The sequence below is a fragment of the Nilaparvata lugens genome, chromosome 7 (assembly GCF_014356525.2).
Source record: "Nilaparvata lugens isolate BPH chromosome 7, ASM1435652v1, whole genome shotgun sequence".
Classification (NCBI taxonomy): Eukaryota; Metazoa; Arthropoda; class Insecta; order Hemiptera; family Delphacidae; genus Nilaparvata; species Nilaparvata lugens.
This window is the reverse complement of record NC_052510.1, coordinates 21601142-21628248: the sequence shown is the minus strand read 5'-3', so window position 1 is coordinate 21628248 and position 27107 is coordinate 21601142. Positions and strand designations below refer to the sequence as shown.

The 27107-nt window shown below is 39.2% G+C and overlaps 1 protein-coding gene across 2 annotated transcripts in view; it reads left to right on the top strand.

Moving 5' to 3' along the window:
* The window catches only part of LOC111058616, a 94469-nt gene extending 69065 nt beyond the window's left edge, over positions 1 to 25404 (top strand). Inside the window, exons 9-13 of one of the 2 annotated variants that reach the window (XM_039432331.1) lie at positions 6025 to 6234; positions 22802 to 22967; positions 23491 to 23677; positions 24555 to 24648; positions 25168 to 25388. In XM_039432331.1, the coding sequence (XP_039288265.1) occupies positions 6025 to 6234; positions 22802 to 22967; positions 23491 to 23677; positions 24555 to 24648; positions 25168 to 25330 (820 nt within the window). In that variant the 3' untranslated portion in view covers positions 25331 to 25388. Of the gene's footprint in view, positions 1 to 6024; positions 6235 to 22801; positions 22968 to 23490; positions 23678 to 24554; positions 24649 to 25167 lie in introns of both variants that reach the window. The other variant, XM_039432332.1, reaches the window with a different exon arrangement.
* The last annotated feature ends 1703 nt before the right edge of the window (positions 25405 to 27107 follow it).

Genomic DNA, 27107 nt, shown 5'->3' with positions numbered 1-27107 from the left:
CGTTGTCTGCCGTCCCTGACCTCCCATCACCCTAGGGCACAGCGGACGGTTGTCTGCCGTCCCTGTCCTCCCATTTCCCCAGGGCACAGCGGACCGTTGTCTGCCATCCCTGTCCTCCCATTCCCCAGGGCACAGCGGACCGTTGTCTGCCATCCCTGTCCTCCCATTTCCCCAGGGCACAGCGGACCGTTGTCTGCCGTCCCTATTCTTCCTTCTCCCCAGGGCACAGCGGACCGTTGTCTGCCGTCCCTATCCTGTCCGTCCTTCCTTTTCCTACTCCACTGGAGCGGAACCAAGGCCGTAAGGCCGATACAAAATTACATCAAAGTGGTGTCATCAGAGAAGAGAGCGACCTTCACGCCGTCAGAAGCACCAGGAGGTGCTGTTCACGCCAGCTGAGGAACAAAGAAGAAGGAAGAGGAACTTCGACTGCCTCCTTTCCCCGCCCACATTATGACTGAGCGAAGTCATCCAGGAGCAACACTGGGTATCAATCACCCACCTCTGAAGCTACTCAGGGTGTACGTGATAGATTGGCGCCCGCACTTGGGGCACGAGGCAACGAAGTAAGAATCATGAGTGAACAGGGAGAGTCTGATTCAGATGTTCAACACCAGGAGCTGACAGAGGATCAGTCGGTCGAGGACATAAACCCTGAGGTGATAGCTGACCCCAGAGTTTCCTGGATCTATAGATTGAAAAAGGATGAGGCATTCAATCTTCTACAAGATTGGGGCAGAGTGTCATCTGGAACACTTGCTGAGTTGAGAAAGTTGTTAGTAGAACAACATAAGAAGATGACTGTACGTTATCCCAGCCCCAGACCTGGTATAATGAGCAGAAGGAGTGGGGAGACTGGTCACTCAGCAACAGGCACTCATGCTGAAGTTGGAACCAACATTCACACAAACCCCCTCATGGACCCAGGGGCGGTATGTGACAAAGTAAGAAGCTGGAGACTGTCATTCGACGGCCAATCAGATGCTCCCAGCTTCTTAGAAAGGCTAGACGAGCTGCAACAAGCCTATGGGCTTACTGGCAACCAACTACTAGTTGCCCTACCTGAATTACTAGTTGGTAAAGCTACTCTATGGATGCGTAATCGTCGTGACAAGTGAAAATCATGGGACAATTTTGTGACAGATTTCAGATCACGCTACTACCCACTTACCTATGAGGAGGACCTCGAGAATCCAATTCAGGCAAGGAAGCAAAAAGAAGGTGAATCGTTTGACGAATTTCTCGAAGATTTACTGACACTCATGAGGCGTCGAGGAGGTTTTACAGACGAGAATAAATTACAGAGAGTGTATAAGAATCTCCTCCCACGGTACAAATTGTATATTCGGCAATCAGATGTTCATAGTATCAACGAATTGGAAAAATTCGCGAGGGAGTATGAACAAATAAAAGCAGAGGAGAAACAGAATAGACAGAATTCGAGAGTTCACATGATTGAGGACACGAAAAAGATTACAAGGCTCAAGGTTGAGACAGTTATAACCCCTACTAGTAACAGACCATCTCTTAGTGAGTCTGAACCATGTGTGGGCAATACAAGAGACCGGGGCACTGGAGATCACACTGTCCCGATATCCCACCATGTAAAAGGAGCGGAAAGAGAGCACTGAAATGTGTCTGTGATGTGCAGAAGGAGAATAAAACTCCAAACAAGACAGCAGTGATGCGAACAGCACACAGGATTCCTGTGATTGAAGAGTCATCAAGAGACAACAGACTATTCATTGCCGTAATTATCGGCGGTAAAAAGTGTCAGGCCCTTGCTAGATACGGGTGCTGAAGCTAATTATATGAGCAACGAGGTCTATGAAGTCATCCGGAAAATAGGGATGATACGGAAAGAACCAGCACGTCACCGCGCGATATTAGCTGATGGACGGTCAACCCCGTTAAATGGGAAAGTGACTACTAATGTGACCATAGAACAAATCACAGTTCCACTAGTGGCATCTATAATGGAAGGACTTGAACAAGATCTGCTATTAGGCATGGAATTTATGCGTGAAAACAGAGTGGGATATTCACACATTCACAAGAGAGGTGGAGTGGGATCCTCCCCAATTGAATCCTTCAAGACAGCCAATTATGTTGCGATCACCCTTATCGGGGAGTAGGACAACAAAAGTCCCAACAATATCAGCTGTACAATCCGAATCTCAGGACAACAAGGATCACGACAAAAGGATATTCATGCAGGTTGGTTTGAATGGAGTTGAACTCAATGCTTTGATTGATGCCAGGGCGGAATTGTCATATGTTCCAAGGCAAGCATCCTGGGGCAACATAGTGATGGATCACAGGAATGAGATGACTGACTCTGAACGCCAGGCCACGATTCAAGCCCCAGCCACCAACACTAGTGGTGAATCCGAGAGGGATGTGGAAGAGTCAATACCACCCCCTACTGTCATGGATGTGGAGGAGTCAATACCCTCCTCAACCGAAAGGGATGTGGAAGAGTCAATACCACCCCCTACGGTAATGGATGTGAACAAGACAACACCACCCCCCACTGCCGTGGATGTGGAGGAGTCCATGTCACCCTCAATGGATATGGACATAGGAGAGCCAACACAGTGTGCGACTATCAATGAAGTAGTCCAACCGTCCCAGAAACCCACACCAGGTCACTCAAGGAGGAAGGATCCAGTGTACTGTAACCGAGTCTCAACACCTGGTAAGCGTAAACGGGCTGGCAAGCCACGCATAAAAGCCAATTTCCAGATGGACGATGTAAATATGTACCTGGTGGACCGGGTGTAGATGATGCTCATAGTGAGTGGCATACACCTCTTAAGGTGATGCCTAGATGGCTCACGCCTTTTAAGGTGGTGCCATAGAGGGCTCCGAACACCCCCCCCCCCCCAAGTAGGAGTGGGGTGTCACAAAGTAAAATTGTGACAAGAAAATAATAAATAATATTATTGAAAGACGCTCGGCTATCAGCAATGCTAGCCGACCGCGGAGATAAGGGAGGTACGATGGCGCACCATCTTCGCGCATCAAGACAATTTCCACTGCCTCTGGCGGCGGCTCAACTCCATCCCCTCCACTTTGGGGAGTATTTAAGGCCGGACGAGCCCCAGACCACAGCATTCCGCTCACAACCTTCCTGCTCCTGGTACAGCGGCCCGTGGCTGCCATACGTCCCCGACCTCCTGCCCTGGTACAGCAGCCCCTTGGCTGCCGTACATCCCTAACCTTCCATCTCCCTAGGGCAAAGCGGACCGTTGTCTGCCGTCCCTGTCCTCCATCTACTAGGGTACAGCGGACTGTTGTCTGCCGTCCCTGTCATCCCATATACCTAGAGCACAGCGGACCGTTGTCTGCCGTCCCTGTCCTCCATCTCCCTAGGGCACAGCGGACCGTTGTATGCCGTCCCTGTCCTCCCATTTCCCCAGGGCACAGCGGACCGTTGTCTGCCGTCCCTGACCTCCCATCACCCTAGGGCACAGCGGACGGTTGTCTGCCGTCCCTGTCCTCCCATTTCCCCAGGGCACAGCGGACGTTGTCTGCCGTCCCTGTCCTCCCATTTCCCCAGGGCACAGCGGACCGTTGTCTGCCGTCCCTGACCTCCCATTCCCCCAGGCACAGCGGACCGTTGTCTGCCGTCCCTGTCCTCCCATTTCCTAGGGCACAGCGGACCGTGTCTGCCGTCCCTATTCTCCATTTCCCCAGGGCACAGCGGACCATTGTCTGCCGTCCCTGACCTCCCATTCCCTCAGGGCACAGTGGACCGTTGTCTGCCGTCCCTGTCCTCCCATCTCCCTAGGGCACAGCAGACCGTTGTCTGCCGTCCCTGTCCTCCCATTTCCCCAGGGCACAGCGGACCGTTGCCTGCCATCCCTATTCTTCCTTCTCCCCAGGGCACAGCGGACCGTTGTCTGCCGTCCCTATTCTTTCCATCCCCTCAGGGCACAGCGGACCGTTGTCTGCCGTCCCTATTCTTTCTTCTCCCCAGGGCACAGCGGACCGTTGTCTGCTGTCCCTATTCTTCCTTCTCCCCAGGGCACAGCGGACCGTTGTCTGCCGTCCCTATTCTTCCTTCTCCCCAGGGCACAGCGGACCGTTGTCTGCCGTCCCTGTCCTCCCATCTCCCTAGGGCACAGCGGACCGTTGTCTGCCGTCCCTGTCCTCCCATTTCCCCAGGGCACAGCGGACCGTTGTCTGCCGTCCCTGACCTCCCATCACCCTAGGGCACAGCGGACGGTTGTCTGCCGTCCCTGTCCTCCCATTTCCCCAGGGCACAGCGGACCGTTGTCTGCCGTCCCTGTCCTCCCATTTCCCCAGGGCACAGCGGACCGTTGTCTGCCGTCCCTGACCTCCATCACCCTAGGGCACAGCGGACGTTGTCTGCCGTCCCTGTCCTCCCATTCCCTAGGGCACAGTGGACCGTTGTCTGCCGTCCCTATCCTCCCATTTCCCCAGGGCACAGCGGACCATTGTCTGCCGTCCTGACCTCCCATTCCCCCAGGGCACAGCGGACCGTTGTCTGCCGTCCCTGTCCTCCCATTTCCCTAGGGCACAGTGGACCGTTGTCTGCCGTCCCTATCCTCCCATTTCCCCAGGGCACAGCGGACCATTGTCTGCCGTCCCTGACCTCCCATTCCCTCAGGGCACAGTGGACCGTTGTCTGCCGTCCCTGTCCTCCCATCTCCCTAGGGCACAGCGGACCGTTGTCTGCCGTCCCTGTCCTCCCATTTCCCCAGGGCACAGCGGACCGTTGCCTGCCGTCCCTATTCTTCCTTCTCCCCAGGGCACAGCGGACCGTTGTCTGCCGTCCCTATTCTTTCCATCCCCTCAGGGCACAGCGGACCGTTGTCTGCCGTCCCTATTCTTCCTTCTCCCCAGGCACAGCGGACCGTTGTCTGCCGTCCCTATTCTTCCTTCCCCCAGGGCACAGCGGACCATTGTCTGCCGTCCCTATTCTTCCTTCTCCCCAGGGCACAGCGGACCGTTGTCTGCCGTCCCTATCCTGTCTGTCCTTCCTTTTCCTACTCCACTGGAGCGGAACCAAGGCCGTAAGGCCGATACAAAATTACATCAAAGTGGTGTCATCAGAGAAGAGAGCGACCTTCACGCCGTCAGAAGCACCAGGAGGTGCTGTTCACGCCAGCTGAGGAACAAAGAAGAAGGAAGAGGAAGTTCGACTTGCCTCCTTTCCCCGCCCACATTACGACTGAGCGAAGTCATCCAGGAGCAACACCTGGGTATCAATCACCCACCTCTGAAGCTACTCAGGGTGTACGTGATAATGGGATAGAATATCCGGGAGAACATAAATGTAATGGTGTACAAGCATCGGTCCTGAAAAGCATCGGCTCTCATTCAGAGAGACAAATTGACAAGTTGAGAATCTAGTTTAGGCAATAATCCGAATTTGATAAAATCAGTAGAAGTAAAATATTAGTAGATTGATTGTGTGGGTGAATTTAAGTGAAGTATAAATTGTGAAAATACTGAGTGCCAAACTGTTGTTGTTATTCAAGTCAGAAATTTTGTTTCATCAAATAAACGAGACTCAAATATATATGCCAGCAAATTAGCAAAAACATTTCGAATGCTAAGAAATGCAACTTGAATATAAAACTTCAAAGATAAATTATTATAGCTGAATAACTATGTTTCTGTTTGAAAATTTCAGATGTGATTCTGATTAACTTATTTTCATCTGAGATTATCAATAAACCTGAAGTTGAATTTGAAAATAATTTTTCATTTAATTTCCTGGCTCTTACTTTCTTGTTGAGTAACTTACTTCCTAGCTTACTTACTTGTTGCAAAAATAAGTGACAATTGAATAAGAATCTGTGCATTCAAATGAATGAATCACTAAGCTCCCAACGATTCAAGTATTAAAAAGAGATTTAATATCAGTATCATTCCAGTAAAGATTACAAGAGAGAAGAAGCACACCTTCTTCGGTATCACAATCATATAGGTCCCAATTATTAATACTATTCTATCTGAAACTAATACTTTTAAATGTTTTGTTTGTGACAGTCCTTACGCAGTCACCAAGAGTATAGAAGAAACAACCATTCGGGTGGGTCTTCCTTTGCCCCTCAAACATGATAGATACTTCAATTTGCATGACTTCGATGGTGAGATGTTGAATAATCTTGAAGAAATTACATTTGACAGCACAAAGGAGAATACTATTGCATTCGCTGTCACAACATCTCAGATTGGGGAGAACGGAGATATTGTCGAGTAAGTATCTCCATCATTTATTCATTCATCTGAACGAGGAACCAATGAGCTACAATGAGCTAATGGCTGATTCTGGCCAGAAAATTGTGGAGAATTGGAATTGGCTAACTTTGGAAGTTGCTAACTCAGAACTCACTGATTATGACGTCATCGTTTTCACCTTTCTCCTTTCGTCATTGTCTCCTCATCATCCTCATCCACCTCCACCAACCCCTCTACAGCCACAAGCTCCTGCTCGTACTCCTACTCCTCCTCCTCCTACCACTCCTCCTCCTACTCCTCCTCCTCCTCCTCCTCATCCTCCTCCTTGTCATCATCATCATCCTCCGGCCAAATTATCATCTCTTTATATAATATTCTAGAGCAGCAGTTCCCAAACTGTGGTACGCGGGAACTTGCTGGTGGTACGCGAGTGAAGTTCGAAAATTGGTATACTCTACTAGTAGCATGAGGGTGAGCGAGCAGCAGATGGAGGGGTGACAGTTGGAGTGGGAAAGATTGTGATGGCGTGGAGGGGAGGAGGGCCGTTCAAGGCCGCGCGCTTTGTTATTGTGTTGGGCCAGATGCCAGTCAGCCAGTCCCAGTCGCCTGTCTGTCATCTCAGCGAGCACTATCTACTACGTAGCTCCTCAGCTCCTCTGTAGAAAACCTAACCTGCAGTTTGACGTGTTGTTGTTCGTATAGAGTTTGTGTCTATCAGTCAGTGAGAATAACATTGTTGGTAAGTGTTAGCTGTCGAATTGAAATGGATAAGTTTTTGGTAAGATCTATGTGTAGTAGTTCTAAAAAGCAAAGAACTTTGGCCCCAGAACAAGAAAAGCCTATTGCAGCAGGAACAGATGCTGAGCAACCAAGCTGTTCCTCTACTTCTATGCCTTTGTTACGAACTTGTGAAAACAAAAAGAAATCAGGTAAACGTAAATATGATGAGAAGTATTCATTGTTTGGTTCTACTTATACTGGAAATTTCAGTGAACCTGTTCCACAATGTGTCATTTGTTTAGAAACTTAGTCAAATCATTCGATGAAACCATCACTTTTATTGCGTCATTTTAATACAAAGCATATCAATCTCATAAACAAGCCATTAGAGTTTTTTAAACGGTAGGAGTCTGAGTTAAAAGTGAATAAAGGAGCAATCACTTCATTTACAGGGTTGAACACTAGGGCTGTTGAAGCTTCATACAAGGTTAGTCTGAGAATAGCACAAGAACTAAAACCTCATACTATTGGAGAGACTCTAATTTTTTCCAGTAGCTGAAGACCTTGTTTCCACAATTAAAGGTGATAAAGAGGGAAAACAGCTCGATGTGGTTTCCTTGTCTGATAATACTGTTTCAAGAAGAATATCTAATAATGGCTTTAAATGTAAAAGACATTTTACTCAATAAAGTGAACAGTAGTAAATATTTTGCGATACAAGTGGACGAAACAACAGATGTCACAAATTTGGCTCAACTGTTATGTTATGTTCGCTATGAAGAAAAATACTCAGTTGGTGAAGATATGTTATTTTGTGAAACTCTTTTAGCTCATACTACTGGAGAAGACATATTTTATAAAGTAAATGAATTTGTGCTCAGGAATGGAATGGATTGGAAGAAATGTGTTGGTATATGCACGGATGGTGCAAGAGCCATGACAGGAGCTCATAGTGGATTGGTAACTACTTTAAGCCCTTAAAAACCACCCTTAGAGTTAAAATATTGCCAAAAGATTTCTTAGTGCGCCTCTAAAGGGCCAACTGAACATACCTACCAAATTTGAACGTTTTTGGTCCAGTAGATTTTTAGTTCTGTGAGTGAGTGAGTGAGTGAGTGAGGAGTGAGTGAGTGAGTGAGTCAGTCAGTCAGTCAGTGAGTGAGTGCCATTTCGCTTTTATATATATAGACTACATTGAGTCCATAATCCATCTTGACTGAGACTCTGAGTCAGTAATGTTATATGACAATATTATATTTATTTGTTTTAGAATGTTTATTTTTTATTTTATAACAAAGTTATATAATTTTTTGTAACTTTTGTGATATAAAATTGTTTTATAGTTTAAACAGTTAAACACTCTATAACAGTTAAATAGTCTAAACGAGGCTTAATCAAAACACTGATTCTTCAAAATTGATAGTATTTTTTTTGCCGCCTTTCGATCCTGATTCCTGAGGTATGGAAGTATGGCAGCATTTCAAACTATTGGGTGATTGAAAATGTTATATTCATTATTTAAGTTTCATCCAATTTAAATACTTGGTTTAACAATCAAATAATCAAGTTGAACAACTCTTAATGGGAGAAAATAATGATTTTCGGCATAATATTATGCCTATTATTTCAATAATCATCAAAGTTACTAACCTCTAACTAGTTTTATTGGATTTATCGGCAAATTTTACATAAGATCCAATCATTTATATAACGAAATAAGCTACCAAAAAATATACGTGCTTAGTGTGCCGCAATCTGTTATCCATCCCAGTGTGAAAGAGTGAACAGGACCGAGTGTGAGGGAATGAGTACCAGACGAAGCAAACTATGACGTAGTAATCAGTGGATTCTCAGTTAGCCAGTTCCAGATTTAGCCATTTCTGTCGACTGCTGTTGAAAAGAGGGAAAGTCAGTGAATTCCCAGTCAACGAATTCCGGTCGATGCAGAAACAGCCACTTCCACAGTCAGTCAATTCCGATCAGCGCAGTTAAGTTTCATACGGCGTTGAAACTCAAGTTTCAACATTGAGTCAGCGAGTTCCGTGTTAGCCAATTCTAGCTACCCCAAAAGAGCGTTAGGCTTGTGCTTAGTTAGACGTAAGGGATCAGTATGAAGGATGAGTTGACCTACAGCTTTAGTTGGGTACTGAAACCATGAAGCGATATTCGAACTTGCGAACCATATTTAAGGCAGTCGGCTCCTTGTGGCACGTTCAACGGAAGTAACAGGTTAATAGATTTCAGTAACTTATTTGTAACTTACAAAGAGTCGCAACTCATTATATAATTAAATATCTATTATATTGTTTAAATAAGTTAAAATAGATTCAGTTATAACAAACATACTATAAAATTTTAGCAAGCATGAGTTGTGATGACACTTATCCAAGCTGAGAATCCTAGAATAATAATCAATGAATGGAAATCTATTCCAGAGGCAACAGCTCCAAGTGTTGCGTCAAAAGCTGGTGGACAAACAATAAAAACGCAATGTGCCTAGCCTTTTAAAAGATAATAGAAATTGATAATTTGGAAATCTAGAAAATACCTGAGTCTATTTTCAATTCATGCAGATGAACGGGATAGAGTCAAGAAAACTACAATTGAGCTTGCCATGCCTGATTTAATAGGTTTCTACTATAAACTAGCACTACACTTTGAAATAATTGAAGAATACAAACAACTTCAATGAAAATTGGCAACTAAAATCGAACAAAGGAAACAACAATTTCATGTTACTTTGTTGACATTCTGCATCTGATTTGGGGGCGCATTACTATCCCTCGTTTAGATATCAATACGTCAATAAACCAAACAATATCAGTCATAAAATAACAAATTAATTTCAATGCAAAAACTCAAGAAAGAAAAGCCCATTGAACCCAATTTACGTCGCTAATAACCCATATAACCCATTTCATAAATTTCGATTCCCCAGTTTTGATTGACATTCTTGAATGAACCTTTTGTTTCACTAGACTGCACTTTCATTGGTCTGTACGTTGCTTTATCGTCGAGGTTACAGTACGTTGTTTTTAGCGGTGAACTTTTACCGGTTGAATTTGGCTTGACGGCGACATCTTACGTCCCTAGACCTGTCATCTGAACGGGTGTCTTGAAGCGGTGTTACATAAAGTTGCGGAACCAAAGAGGTGGTACATGAAGCTGGTTTGTGGTCACACATGAACCGCTGTAAATAAATGTATTACAGCATTAATTTCTAACTCTTCCTACAATTCATCAAAAGCTAAAACTTGAGTTATCTATTGATTACAGATTATTCAAATTTTCTTATTCTATTTGAATCCTCATTTTATATAGATTTTTACCTTTAAACTACTGACTCTTAGTATCAGAATAAATGGATCTTCCTTCACAAATAATTCAAAGGTTCTGGTATAATTAAATAAATTAGTGTTTAGCTAAAAACCTTAACACCATGAGAAAACACTCAGAATAATATAAAACCTTAGCAAGTCTCAAACTTAACATAATATTAAAAATTACATTCCAATTTAAAGACTATCTTCCTGACATTCAGCAATTCTCTACAATAATATATCTTCAGAGACAATAACTCAAATGTAACATAACTGAAACTTTCTTTACTTCTTTAGAAAAAAAATTATTATCTTCTATCACTAATAAAATCAAAAGGACTGTTCTCAATCAATATTATCAACTTGAACAAAACAGGCTTTGTTGATGAGATACTCTGATGAAAGTTTTAATAAAATTATATTATGACCTAATTCATATTATATTATGAATCCCTAAATAATATTATGACCTTATTTTACGTACCTTAGCGGTTATTTGAAGAAACAATTATTCATGATGAAGCAACACAATTAAACTTGTGTTGTTATGATTTACTTGGCACTACTAAAAAATTCAAACTTTAATAAAAATAAAACTAACTCCACATTAATTAATAGTCTAATATTATAAACTTGCACAAAAAGGGCGAAACAAGTTGAGCACATCTTCACTCTCTTAGTGCTCCTAGCAAAGTGTCCTCCGAAACTTTATCTAGTCTCTCGGCTGGGGAAACGCCCCACTACTGTATTTAGAAACAGGTCTCCTATTGGGCAAAGGGAATCAATTTGACCAATTGTCACGTGGCTTCTAGAGCCTTAGGACCAAATTAAATTTTATTAAGCCAAAACACTTTACAACTGGCCATGTCAACAGGTATTGGAAAATAAATGAAATGAATAAATAGAATAACAGAACCTTACAAAAATATTGCAAATCACATAAATTATAACATCCTTCTACACTTTACATACAAAAAATAACTGTAATTTTACAGTTGAACAAATTATAACACCCTATCATTTAAAAACTCTTCAGCACTATAATATGCCTTGTCAACCAGAAATATCATACAAATCTCTCTTAAAATTAGGCCTACTTGACTTTGACAAATTTTTAGGCAGCTTGCTGGAAAGTTGCAAGCCATCAACAATCGGACTCTTATCTGGAAATTTTAACCTATGATGTTCAATGAATGGATTTCTACTACCACTTGTGAAATATTCATGAACATCTGAATTCTGTTTTAAGGTACCAATTCTATCTGCAGTAAAAAGTAGGACGCGATATATACCGGGTGCTTCAAAAAAATGTATACACACTTAAACAATCATAGTTTTACCGCTGTACAAGGCTAATGTTATATTTCTTCGCCAGGTGGCAGCATAATCGTGTCAATAATGTTATATTGTTAGTTGGAATTTGTAATATCAACATGGCGGACGTACGTTTGAGTTTTGAAGAACGTAAGCAGGTTATTAAGTGGTACTGGGAGTTTGAGAATGTAAATGAAGTTCAAAGACAGTGGAGAAGGGAGTATGATACAGAACCACCTTCAAGATTAACAATTACACGCATACGAGACAAATTCGAAGTTCATGGAAGTGTGTGATGTTCATAAGGTCATTCAGGTCGGCCTCGAACAGCTACAAGTGATGAGTCATCAACGACAGTCTTGGAACTGTTTCAACGGTCTCCCAACCAATCTTCAGGCAAGGGGCACGTGAAAGTGATGTAAGTGCTAGCAGCATGCTACACATTCTGAAGAGAGGCAAGTATTGTGTTTACATTCCAAGGCTGGTGCAACAGCTAAATGACGACGAGCCAGATCGAAGGTTGCAATTTTGTGAATGGATTCAGGAGATGGTGATACGTGAACCAGGATTTATGGGTAGCATCATTTGGTCGGATGAAGCCCAATTCAAACTTATGGAACTGTCAATAGGCAATTCTGTTACTGGGGTGAAGAAAATCCTCACATTACAATTGAAAAAGCTGTAAATTTTCCTGGTGTAAATGTGTGGTGCGGTTTGTCTTCAAGGGGACTCATTGGACCTTTTCGATTTGAAGACACTGTAACTGGTACTAATTACCTAACAATGCTTGCTGATTCCATATTTCCTGCCATTGGTGCATTATACGGTAATGATGATTTTTATTTTCAACAAGATGGTGCTCCGCCACACTATCACAGGCACGTACGAGCTTACCTGGATCAAAATTTGTCAGGCCAGTGGATAGGACGCAGGGGGCCAATCGAGTTTCCAGCACGCTCTCCAGACCTTACACCACTGGATTTCTTCTTGTGGGGCACAGTAAAAGATGAGGTGTACAAACGTAAACCACGTAAGCTACACATTCTCTGGAATGAGATTCAAGCAGTGTGTAGAGAAATCTCATTGGACGTTTTGATACGATGTACAGAATCAGTGGTAACTCGTACTCAGAATTGTATTGATGCTGCAGGTCACCAATTTGAACAGTATTAATATTTGTTATTTATGTTTCATTTACATTGGACTTTCAGCTTTCTATTTTCCTGAAATTTAACTTTGTAGAACGGTAAATAAATTTTCTATGAAAGTTCAAAGTGTGTATACATTTTTTTGAAGCACCCGGTATAAATGGATAGTAGAGTGAGCAGCCTAAGATCTCTAAAAGTGCTTCTGCGTGGATGATTATTTTCTAAATTTGCTAAAAATCTTACTGCTCGCTTTTGCAGAACAAATAATCTTTGAATGTTTTTTATAATTGTTGCACCCCAAAGCTCAACACAATACAAAAAATGAGTGTTGATAAGCGAGAAATGAACACTTCTAGCTATACTACTGTTTACTAGTCTTGCAATATATCTTAATACAAAAATGCCTTTGCTCATTTTATCAGCCACCTTATAAACATGCTCGTTCCAAGATAATTTGTCATCCACTGTCAAACCAAGCAAATTGACCACACTTGCGCTCTCAATCATGCTATCGCTATCATTTTTTGTGATTTCTGGTTCAAAAGGATATTTCTTTTTTAAGTTGAATTGAATAGCCTGGCTCTTATCAGAATTAACAGATAGTGAGCAGTTATTGAAATACTGTACAACCTCATTAGTGGATATGTTAGCAACTAACTCCAGCTGTTGAATACTGTTGTTGTAGAATAACAGGGTTATGTTGTCTGCATACAATGTTATATCGAAATTTTTTGCAACTGAAAGCTGCAAATCGTTGATATATAAAACGAAGAGAAGAGGACCCAGAATGGAACACTGAGGGTTCCTAGTCACGTTTAATCTCCTTGAATTCCCAAGTCGACCATCAGTGCAAACACTCACATACTGCAATCTATTTGTCATGTAAGAATCAATTAATTTCCCAATGAGATCTCTGATTCCAAGCAGATACAGTTTTTCCAAAAGAATCTTTTTATCTACAATATCAAAAGCTTTAGAAAGGTCTAACAGCACCCCCATAGTGAAATTTCCTTTGTCAACCTCCTGAATAACTCTTTCAATGGAAGTGACTACGGCTGTGATTGTTGACTTATTTTTTATAAACTCATTTTGACATTCACTCAATAATTTGAATTTCTGTAGATAGTCTATGATCCTGTTATTTATAATCTTTTAAAAAATCTCTGATAAGACAGGCAGAACAGATATAGGCCTGTAGTTAATTATATTTGCTTGATCACCTTTCTTAAATATAGGTATTACCTTGGCGATTTTCAAAGAATCAGGGAAGACTCCTGCTTGAAAAGTGCTATTCACAATGGAAACGAGGGGCTCAGCGATTACATCACAACATTTTTTTAAGGACTTTAATAGAAATGCTGTCATAACCAACACTATTTTTTTGCTTCAAGCTTTTCATCACTTGCATAACTTCTGTTACATTTGTTGGGCTTAGAAAGGAGCTTGCTAATCTATTTTTCACAGTTGGTGGTTGTGTATTATTTTGTATAGGCCTTACTTTGGAACGGGAGCAATGGAAATGAAATATCTATTGAGAACATCTGCAATATCCTTCGGCTCGGACACCTTCATATTATTCACTTCTAGAACTATGTCCTTCATCAATGTATCTTTTCCTCCTCTAAATTTATTCATCATGCTCCAACTAGTTTTAGACTTATTATTTGAACTCGAAATAATATTAGCATAGTGCTGTTTCTTCGCCTCAATAACCTTATTGACATATTGCCGCTTAACACGCTTTAATAAATCCTCATCTACAACCAACCCCTCCTTGATCCTGAATCTTGACAAGTCTATAAGCGCCCTTAGCTGCTGAATCTCAGGATTTATCGACTCAAGTCTCATCCTAAACATCCTATTTTCATTTTTTTTTCTATTGGTGGACACTGAACACCAATATGATGCAATAGGCAGCTGTGAAAGGAATCAAATTGTGGGTTCACATCAGACTTTTCATATAGAGAGGACCACGTTTCTCTACTAAGAGCTGCTTTCAAATTTTTCAACTTTGAATTGGAGAAATTATAAGGAAATGCTGGACCAGCCTGATCATCCTTCTTATCAGCTGTCCCCGAATCAAGATCAACAGTGGTGGAGAACACTTGAGCTGAATGATCTGACAAAAAAGTATGCAGAACCACTGACTTATAATATTATCCTCAAAAATGTTGGTCATTACATTATCTATCGCTGTTCTGGAGACAGGTCTAATTCTTGTTGGCTCTGATGTTGTATAACGTAAACCAAACTGATCCAAGACGATAACCAAATTTCTGTAAACTGGGGTATTTTTAAGACATCAATATTATAATCGCCAGCTTAAATAATGTTATTTTTCAACCTCTCTCTTATCCGTTCAATTAAGCATGAGAATCTGTCGAAAAACAAGTCAATATCTCCATTAGGTGGTCGATATACCCCACAGATTACAAAGTCCACATCTTTCCCAAATTCTAACCTAATTCCGCATATCTCAATATCGCCCATTGAAAATATGTTACTATTATCCAGAATCCTCAAACTGCTACCCAAAAAATCCAACAAAACATCACTGACAAATATAGCAACCGGTATTTTCTCATACCGGACCTACAATAGCTACATGACAGAGACATATTATTCAATTTATACAATTTATTTCGTCCTCCTTTAGACCATGCTCTGTAATAATTAAGACGTCAGGCCTTTCATATTCAATTAGAATCTCAAGCAGATTTATCTTGTGAAATAGACCATCTATGCTCTGATGAATTACTTTAAAATTATTAGCCAACTGCTCATGTCTATTTGTCTTGAATTCACAGTTATCTACAATATTATTTACATGATTGATAGAGGAAGAAGAAGAAGGAGTAGTAGCCATCACATAAGCCTTGTCATAATCTATTCGTTTAAATCCGGGCTACATGACGATGATGCATAATTATGTTCAAATACCACATTTTTACCATTATCATGTATTTGAATAGCAGATAAATCATCCGATACCTCGATGCTTGAATCATTCATCATCTTTGGAATAACTGAGAACATTGTCCTATTGGGAGATGCATTACAAGGTACAGGAGACTGCGATGAAAAGGGTGCAAGAGAAGAGGATTCATAGAGGGAGGTTGGAATTTGGCAATCATGAAATTCCGGGATTGAAAATCAGGTACGAAATTATTGACATCCCCATATACAGGGTGTCCCACCAAGGTTGTAACAGCCGTTAACCATAGATTCTACTCGACATTTCTGACAAAAAATGTTCAGTAAACTTTTTTCCTACCGACCTTAGTTTTTGAGATATATTGATTTTTCGATATTTTCAGAATATGAGCCTACCACAAGTAGGTCATTAAATACTAAATAACTCAAAAACTACTGGTCGAATTCCAATTTCATGGGTATTGTTGGAAAGAGAAAAACATTTTAAACAAGGATAATGTGGTTTTATTTGTTGTAAGATATTTTGTAGTTTTTTATTAGGGCTTAAACTTGAAAAAATGCTATTCTTCAAATTCAAAGTGAAGTTTCAAACTGTTTTTTCTCGGTTTTTCTCCGGGTGATTATAGTGGTTTCAATATTTCAAGAACTTCTCCATTTCAAAAGCTTTCGAATGAGTGTAAATTCGAAAAGGTAAGTTCCATGATAATAAAGTGTTCAAAACTGCTAATATCTGGAATGAACACCACCAAAATGAGGAAATTCACAAACAACAAGCATCAAGTGGTGATCCTAGGGTGAAATCACCTGATTTCTCTCTGACAATTTTCACAAGTATCAATCAATATTTTAACATTCTATAATGATATAACTTTTTCAATTACTTGCATTATTTCTCTAAGGGTGAAATCATCTGATTATTGCTTTATTTTTAGCATATAGCCTAAATCCTAAATCTTCTTCTTCTATTAGTGCGTCTCCTATCAGCACAGCAATCAGGATCTTATTCACTGCCGCTCGAAACAAGTCTTTGCTGCTGCAGTCAAACCAATCCCTCAAATTTTTAAGCCAGGAAACACGTCGCCTTCCAACACATCTTTTTCCGCTGATTTTTCCTTGAACTATATTCTGCAGGGTCATATATTTGTGGCTTCTCATTAGATGTCCAAGATACAGGAGTTTTCTCTTTTCTATGGTATAAACAATTTCACATTGTCTCTTCATTTTCCCTAGGACTTCCATGTTGGTGACTCTATCCGTCCACGGTATCCGCCACATCCTGCAGTAGCACCACATCTCAAAGGCTTCCAACTTATCCATATGGCTCTTTTTGAGGGTCCATGATTTCATCCCATACAAGAGAGTGGAAAACACATAACAGCGTAACATCCTCATTTTCAATTTTATATTTATGTCCCGGCTCTTGAACAATTTTTTCATTTTTACAAATGTCGATCTGGCCATCTCAATCCTTTTTCTTATCTCTCCCGTCGAATCCCCACTTTCCTCTACCCACGTCCCCAGATATCTATACTTATGGACCCTTTCTATGACTGTACCGTCCACCATTAGGTTTGTCTGAATTTGTCTATTTAAGGCTTTCCTGACGACCATTAATTTGGTTTTCTTCAGATTCAATTTCAAACCAAATTCACCACACCTGTCATGCAATTTTTGGATCAATCTTTGCATATCCTCCATATTGCTTGTCAACAAGACAGTGTCATCAGCATACCTTATATTATTTATGGCTTCTCCATTTATTATTATGCCCGCCAACTCCTCCTCCAAGACTTCATTGAAGATAGCTTCGCTGTAGACAAAAAGAAGTGGAGAAAACTGTAGAACTGTAGAAAAAGGAGTGGAGACAAAATACAGCCCTGTCGGCGGATCTCGATTTCCTCGGTCAATTGATTCTCTATTCTTGCAGCCGCCTTCTGACCCCAATAAAGATTGCTGATTATTTTTATATCGCCCGCATCAATGCCCTTGTTGTCAAGCAACCTGTACATCACTCCATGCCCTACCTTGTCAAATGCCTTTTCAAAATCTATGAAACAGGCATAAACGTCTTGATTCATGTCTTGGCATCTCTGGAAAAGCACATTAACCCCAAAGAGAGCCTCTCTAGTTCCGAGCCCTCCTCGAAACCCAAATTGGGTATTGCTTATCCCTTCCTCAAGTTTTCTATATATCCTTTTGTGTATAATTTTTAGAAACAACTTTAGGGTATGGCTCATAAGCACAATAGATCTATAATCAGTGCACTCCCTTGGGTTAGGTTTCTTAGGAATGAGTACAAAAGTGGAGATCAACCATTGTGAGGGGATTTCTCCCTTCTCATTAATATAATTGAAGAGGTTCACAAGAATATCAATTACATCTTCATCAAAGAGCTTGATGATCTCTATGGGGATCTCATCTGGACCTGCAACTTTACCTGCTTTCATCACTTTTAGAGCATATTCCACTTCCGATCTCAATATCTTCAAATGTAATTCCCCTCTCTCTACAAATGGTCTTACCGGCTTTCGTCTTGGAAGAGCTCTGAGAGATATGCTTACCATCTCTTTATTTTTTCCTTCACATCAGTTATAATACTCCCGTCCTTATTCTTTATTATATTTGTACTCGCTCTGCTTTTGCGACATCCAGCCAGTTCTTTAACCTTCTTATGCACATGAAAGCTGTCAAAATTCTTCTCCAATACTTCTATTCCTTCACATTGCAATGTCAGATACTCTTCCTTAGCCTCTCTTATCCTCTTTTGAATTCTCTTCTGTAGCTCTCTATATTCTTTCTCCATTCCCTTGCTCTTCCTTCTTTCTCACATAAGATCCAGAATTTCAGATGTCATCCATGCTTTCTTCTTCTTTTGGGGTTCCTCATCTACCAGGTGACTCGTCGCTATTTCTCTTAAGGTCACTTGTACCTCATCCCACTTTCCTTCTACATTGTCTACCTGTGATACATTGAACTCTCTCATGGCTTTGTTCACCTCACACTTCACAGTTTCACGAATTTTTGGGTTTTTGAGAAGTCTTGCGTCTATGTAATTTCTTGGTCGTTTTGTAATCTTTTTCATTTTAATATGCAACTTAATATATATCTAAATCTTATATAGAATATTAATCATGCACTTTTACAAGATCCAGCAAAATTTATTCATAGAATAATAATCCAAAGTAGATGAATGACTGAATTGAAAAAAACTGATAGCAATCATTCAGATGATAATCAAGTTACATGTCATGCTCACTGCTTACAGGAATTCAAAATAGCCTCCATTTCTCTTTGTGCAACTTCTGCTGCCGTTCATCAAGCTTTGAGTTGCCTGTCTCACTTCGTTGGGCCGTCTCTTCATCACTTCAAACGTCAATCGAATTGTGAGAATCAGTTCCTCCGTGGTCTCTACAGGTTCTCTGTGAACTTTATACACCCCCCAAAAGTAGAAGTCTATTGGAGTAAGATCAGGTGAGCGTGGTGGCCAACTTACGGGTCCATCTCGGCCAATCCACTGCCCAGCATAATTGTTATCAAGCCACCCACGGACGTTTTCAGCATAATGAAGGAGGCAGCAATCCAACTGGAGCCACATATTCTGCCTCAAATTGAGAGGCACGTCTTCCATCAATTTGTGAAGCTCATTGGCCAGAAAGTCCATTAGTGAAAAATTCACCATTTATTCTTGCAGGGAACATGAAAGGTCCATGTATGTGGAAAAGTTATTGTAGAAATTTACAGCACCAGTTCTTGTTAACGCACTTTTATCTGTGATCTGTCCATGAAATGATTGAAATACAATCTTGTGCAACGGCAAAACTGCATCCTTGAAACTGTATCAAGTTCATTACACTCTTGAACTTTGGTATCATGAAATGGTCGAAAGTTATTGTTCTTCAATATTCTTTGAACTATCATTCTTGAAACATTCAATATCCAAGCGTCCCGCCGAATACTGGATCGAGAATTCTGCTCGAAATACTTTGGAATAAGATTCTCAAAAGCTTCAGAAACTAAGACGGGCCTCTCGTACCTTGAATCTGATCCTGGACCCTTACCATCTTGACTTCTGTCAATCTTGAAAACGTGTTATGAGATCGGTGTTTTCGATCAGGAAAACGTCTCCTATATAATCTCTCTCTCTGTTTCTCTTGAATTGCATACACACTCTCCATACACAAATAACATGTTCAAGTACTCAATCAAGGTAAATTTCATGATAATGAACGCGAACACTTCTCTACTTGCCAAAAATGATACATATCATGCCAATTAACTGGAAAGCACACTGAAAACTATACTGAAAATAGGCTGAAACATACACTTCTTGTTATCTTATTTAGGATTTATAGTACAGGAAATAATGCAAGTTATTGAAAAGTCATATCATTGTAGAATGTTAAAATATTGATTGATAATTGTGAATATTGTCAGAGAGAAATCAGGTGATTGATGCTTGTTGTTTGTGAATTTCCTCATTTTGGTGGTGTTCATTCCAGATATTAGCAGTTTTGAACACTTTATTATCATGGAACTTACCTTTTCGAATTTACACTCATTCGAAAGCTTATGAAATGGAGAAGTTCTTGAAATATTGAAACCACTATAATCACCCGGAGAAAAACCGAGAAAAAACAGTTTGAAACTTCACTTTGAATTTGAAGAATAGCATTTTTTCAAGTTTAAGCCCTAATAAAAAACTACAAAATATCTTACAACAAATAAAACCACATTATCCTTGTTTAAAATGTTTTTCTCTTTCCAACAATACCCATGAAATTGGAATTCGACCAGTAGTTTTTGAGTTATTTAGTATTTAATGACCTACTTGTGGTAGGCTCATATTCTGAAAATATCGAAAAATCAATATATCTCAAAAACTAAGGTCGGTAGGAAAAAAGTTTACTGAACATTTTTTGTCAGAAATGTCGAGTAGAATCTATGGTTAACGGCTGTTACAGTCTTGGTGGAACACCCTGTATATGGGGATGTCAATAATTTCGTACCTGATTTTCAATCCCGGAATTTCATGATTGCCAAATTCCAATCCCGGGATTAAGAAAAAAAAATTAGGTTGGTAAAATTGTTTTGTACAGTACAATTTGATCATAAAAACATGTTCTGAATTGTTTCAGTGAATTCATCATATAATGTGCCATTCATTATAATATTATAATGTCATTCATTCGACATGATTGTAATGACCCCGAATTGGGCCAGGCTTCGGAGGGTTGTTTTTGGGTTCGGAAATGTTTAGGTTTCTATATCAGGATGGAAGACACAGTTTTCAGAAAGCGAAAATATTTTCTATTACCTTCAATGCACGACATGATGATGCTTCAATATTGGTACCTCCAGACAGAGACGAGACCAGGGTGTGGCCTGACGAGTAGAGCGGAGAGTTGGATTCATGGAAAGAGTTTGTGTATCGAAAAAGGAAACGGGAGATCCACCCATGCGACTTGATATGAACTGACATCGCTCTCTCTGGAGAGAGAGGGTGAGCGCGTTTGAGACAGACACTACAGACATCCCAATGAATATCTACCTGATGTACTATTATGAAATTTAGTCAAGATGACAGAATATCAAAAATATCACAAAAATGAACTCAATAAATTCTAACAACTAGATAATAATAAGATTTTCTCAAGATTTAGAGGCTTCAATCAGCAATTTTCTACGATGTAACTATGTGAACATGAGAAGTCCATTGAGTGAACCACCTTCATGTTGTAAATAATCCATTCACACACTCTATTCTGTGTAGAATTGAAACATTTTCATCTCCTGTTATGACCAAATAATGTACGAGAAAATGAAATTTTGCAGGCTCACATCCACTGAGTTCTCAAGTTGTCATCCAACAATATAATTATTGGGTTCGAATAGCTTGAAAGTACACTGGGGTAAAACCAATCTGGATGAGGGCATGGAACAATACCCCCACTTCAACGCCGGTGGAATGGGAAACAATTACTGTCAATATACAACCAATATGAAACGATAGATCTCTTTATGCCTCCATCCAGATAGGTTCAGCAACAAAAAATATATCTTCAAAAGCAATTTCAAAATCCAACACTCTGGTCCGCAACTTACAACTCGATATAATTAAGTTATCGTTTGAATAATATCAAGACGGACATATCCTATGATTTGCAATTAGATTGTACGTTGATAAAAACTGGTGTATGCCTTCACGGTACAGATAGTTGTCGCATCTTGATAAGCTTTGCAGAAGCTCCATGTTGCACCAAGAGCTACAGAGTAAACTGTCTGATAGTTGGACATTACAATAATTTCCCATAATGATAAAATGGGAAACTAGGTAAAATAGGTTTAGACATAACAAGATGGGGGCGGGTATACGCTTCATTGCACAAGGGTCAAAATGTGATAAATCTTCCTGCCAAAGGATCTCTTATTCGTATTGTTCTTGCTTGACCGCCCCATGCCCCCATTGAGATAGGTTCTACCCGTACACTGAATCCCCATATTATTAAATAGAAAATGAGAACGTGGTTGTATAATACATTAAAACAATACCTAATCTCAAGACAAAATAAATGACGAAAACCGCACATCGATATCTCAAACTCTTTCAAAGCTATTAACATTTAAAGATTTGGATAAATATTGAAAAATTAAATAAATGAGTATATAAAATATAATAAGAAACTGTAAAAATTCACTTTTCCAAGTATGAGTAAACACAGTAACATCTACTCACATATTAAACAGAGAAGTTGATCTATCAAATTGGTAATATACTCATTTATTTAATTTTTTATGATTTACGAGTATCTTCAAATGTGACTTAAAAGGTTTGAGATATCGCTGTGCGGATTTTGACATCAATTTTCTCTTGGAATTCTGTATCGAAATCATGAATCATAATACCTCCCCTCCTAAAAAAAGTTAAATTCAAGATGGCGGAACAAAATTTGAAAGCGACAAGAAGTTTTTTTTCAATTCGAATAGGATCCTCAGTGTAATAGATTGTTTTAACTTAGTTATTGTGAAGACTGATTTTAGCTACTTTTTTCTGTTTCAAGCTGCAGATTGGTTGATCATAAACAATCTAAATAGATTGTTTTAACTTAGTAATTGTAAAGACTGATTTTAGCTACTTTTTTCTGTTTCAAGCTGCAGATTGGTTGATCATGATTCAAACTTATATCCAGACTTTGAAATTCTTAACAACCAAAATAATGAAATTGATTCAATGGAAAATTTTGGAGACGCTGAAAAATACTCACAGTATATGGAACGAGATTCTTATAAGATCTGGTTATGCGAAAATCCTGAAAAAGTAAGCTCAGAAATTATCTTATTTTTCTCAAACTCATGACTTCAGAATTGAAGACTGTTAATCATGTAGCTAGAAGGTGATATTGTGTGAATTCATAATGAATGATGGCGTTGTCACTATGAAACAAAGATTTCCTATATTAACAAAAACATGAATGTTACACTCAGTTGATATAACAGAAAAACAAATAAGGAAAACTACTATTACAAGCAAATTAAACGTTGTTATAATCTTATTGATGTGGAATTCATAATGGATCAATAGTTCAATCGATCAGTGTTGGCAGAATTTAGTAGCAGGGTTACTTATACTGATGAATTTCTTCTGGCTTGTTCGATCGTGCTTGGCTTCCCTATGAATAGAATTACCGGAAGTGATGAATCGTTGTCATAATCTTCTTTCAAGAATAACAAGAGAAATTTCTGTTTTTGTTTCAATTAGTTTTTCTTACATTGTATCTATTGTATTGTTGTATTGAAGAATTTTCTATCATTATGATGCAATGATGATTCATTCTTTTTAGAAATATAAGTTCTACAGAACTCTGTCACATCAACGTGTGAAGTCACAACCCTCTCATCCACTTGGAAAAGTACGTTACACGAAGCACGATAAGGTAATTGTTGAAATGGAGGCGCAATATGTGTTGAAAATGGAAGCAATTCGATATTTGGATGAAATCGACTATAATAGAAAAGCAGTGAAATTTGGTGAGTTTACATCAAATATGAAAATCAAATTCTAAGAAAGAAATATCTAAAATCTCTGATGAATGTTTTGCAAATATAACTTCTTGTTATATCTACTCAATCCACCATTATATTATAATATCGTGTATACTAGACCAGCAGCTGTCATCTTTCTTGTTGAAAAAGGCTTTCAAAATGATGTATTATCTGAGGGAAATGAAAGACATCAAGGTTTTTAATGGTGAAAATATAGCTGTACAACATGAACTGATGGTGATGGACTGGAAGGTGGCATGGACAGGAACACGAAAGCAGAATGTTCAGATGGAATGTCGAATGAAGTGGTGGAAGTTAAAGGATAGTCAGACACAGGAGAGATTTAGAGTGGAAGTGCTGAAGGGTGTGGGAAGGCCTGATGAGGTGCAGAGTAGGTGGAGATTGGATGCATGTGTTTTGAACGAGGTTGTGAAAAATAATATTATACTAGGGAGGAATTCAGGTAAGAGGCCACCGGAAAAAAGGCTACCAACTTTCGTCTGTAAAACGCCTCATGTGGCCGGGCTCCAACGGTAATTCTCTAGTTCTGTATCTCTGTATAACCCAATCTCTTCCAAGTTCTGAGAATATGGAAAGTCATAGTTATAGTAGTCTTGGAACTTATTACTTCCAGGACGGCTTTTCTTGAACACTATTTAATTTAAATAGTGAATAGCAGTTATAATAACTCTTCGATATTAGTCAAACAGTGGATAATAATTGAACACTAAAAAACAATCTTCAGTTCGAATCTAAAATAATATTGAATTTTCACGTTTAATCCTGGCTTCAAGTTTCAAAAGCAACTCCTGATTCCCGTTTAGAAGTTCAGGGCTATAAATTTATTTTTGTGAATTTTCAGGAGGCAGTATATCATTTGTGGAGACAATTCCATCAAAATCATGGAAGAGTGGGAGTCAAGGAGTTAAAATATTCCCTGGAGGGGATCCCAGAAAGTAAGGCATACGAGCACGGCCTCAAATTAAGCTATATAATATTTAGTTCACCATATTATATTGAAATTTGACCTAGTTCTTCAGCCCTGGGGCTCATAAGTTTATATCCTCTATTATTTGTCAAATGTATTTCTATTCTTATAATCTATTATAATCTATTTTTTGCTATGATAATCAAAAATATAATCAAAGCTCTTCATCTTTGTCCATCATGTATTGGTTTCTCTACCTACCAGTGAGATAGATTTTAGGGTAGGCCTTTATGAAATATGGTGCTGAAAAGATGCATGCCCTAAAGAGCGTACAGTAGCCTAAAGTTTAGTGCAGTGCACATTGAAGTATAGATTTATTACAACCCTCGAATCTCTCTTTTGAGTACTGAATCTCGATATTTTTCTTATTATATTTAATACATCCTCTACTTCGACGCGCCTTTCTGTTCTAATAGTCGACCTTATAGAGCATCACAATCGAGGTTGAAAGGCTCTGATTGAATTTCAATTTCTAAATTTTGAACAGGAGAATGAAAATTGAACCTTCAAGGAAATTCAACTACAATTTGGAAAGAGAAAGAAAAATTTACACTCTCCCAAAAAACTCAGACGGTACTCAACAGGGAGGAACCTTAGAGATTGGTTCAAAATGGCAGTCAATTCACCCTAAGAATGGAATCGTTGAGTAAGTGATTATGTTATTTCTCAAACCAATTATCATCTTCGATATGTCTGGTAAGAGTACATTTGGAATATTGCCGCACCATTTACTATTTTGGTAGTTTTATAGTTCTGATTATCTGTTATTGTTGGCATGGTTTTGGCCGCTATAACACACGTCAACGTCACACCTCCAAGTGGACAACTGCTCCTCGCATATCCCGTGAGGTGTGACACGCAAACACTACTCATCGGCACTGCCAAGTCGGTAGGCGAGTATTACAGAGGAGTTTAGTCTGCATTGCAGTGGAATCACCATTGTGAAGTTTCGGCGGTACGTGGGCCTGGCTACGGCCCGGACGTATCCTCTAACTCTGCCTCCGACTCGTCTTTGATTGTTGTGTCATCACGGCTGTGATCACAGGTGAACGCTTCGAGCAAAAGTTTCTGAGATAAGGTTTTTGTATCACAAATTATTGTTGTTTATTCTCTCTTCGCTGCTGTATTTGATGTGGAATACTTTGTTTTCTATCATTATAATTTGCAATTTTCAGTGGTTTATTAATTTTTATTGGTTGTTAACACACACCTGAACAACAAAGGTTAAATCTATGGTAAGAGAAACTAGAAAATCCGCTCTTGGAACTGAAATAAAGTGCAAGCTGTGCTAGTGAACTCCCCTTCACAACTTGGAAGTCTCTAAATATAATAATAATAATATAATAATAATAATAATAATAATAATATATACTAATTTCCTTTCCTTTCCTTTCCTTCGTCCTGGTACCCCCAGAAGAAGGGAGTTTATTATAGGAAAAATAACAACAAAAATGAAAAATAACTTATAAAAAGAAATCTACAAACAAAACAAATGAAGAATAATAAAAAAAAGCAAGAATGACAAAGATAAGAAGATTCCCTTTCAGTAGAACATTTCAAATATTAAAACCAGACGAATTATAATAATAATAATAATGATAATAATAATAATAATAAAATGTTTATTCTCAGTCAAGAAAATACATAACATAAAACATCTTCATACAATAAAAACAAGTTTTCAACTGAAAAATGATACACATATGCAAAGCTCAAGGAGCTTGTCCGCATATGGAGTACAGTACTAATGATATTACACTGATTATATTTAAATTAAAATAAGAAGTAATAGATTCAAAAAAACCGAACAATCAACTAACTTATCAAGAAACAACTGAACTATCCCTGTTAATACATTATAATTAAATCTTTTAATGACAATATTCAATTAATAAGAAATAAAATAAATGAATGAAAAAAATGAATCAAATAACAAAACAAAATGAAATTTCACATCACTCAATGACACAAAAAGGAAAAAATTAAAATACCGTAATGAAACATTTTTTCTCCTTTCTCAACCAAATGCAGCTCTATACACTGCACAGAAACTCTTTGAATGAACAACCCAAGATTAGGAGTTAAGAATTATATAGTAGCCTACCATTCACCATCCTTATTTTTCAAACTGGATGAAAAAGATGAGAAAAAGAATAAGGATTCAAATTATTACAAAATACATTCTTTCAATTTCATCCTCAGTTAATGACATAATGTATTTTTTAACAGATCTCTTGAATAGAGAGAATGAGTCACAGTGTTTAATTTCATCTGGCAAACTATTATGAAATTTACCCTCAAGAAACAGGAACGACTTCTGGAAAAAAGTGCTTCTAGGTCTGGGCAACCTGACTCTCTCCTTGAAGCGTGTGGCAGGCCTAAGCACCTGTGCATCTACTGTATTGCCCAGGTTACCACTTGCTTGAT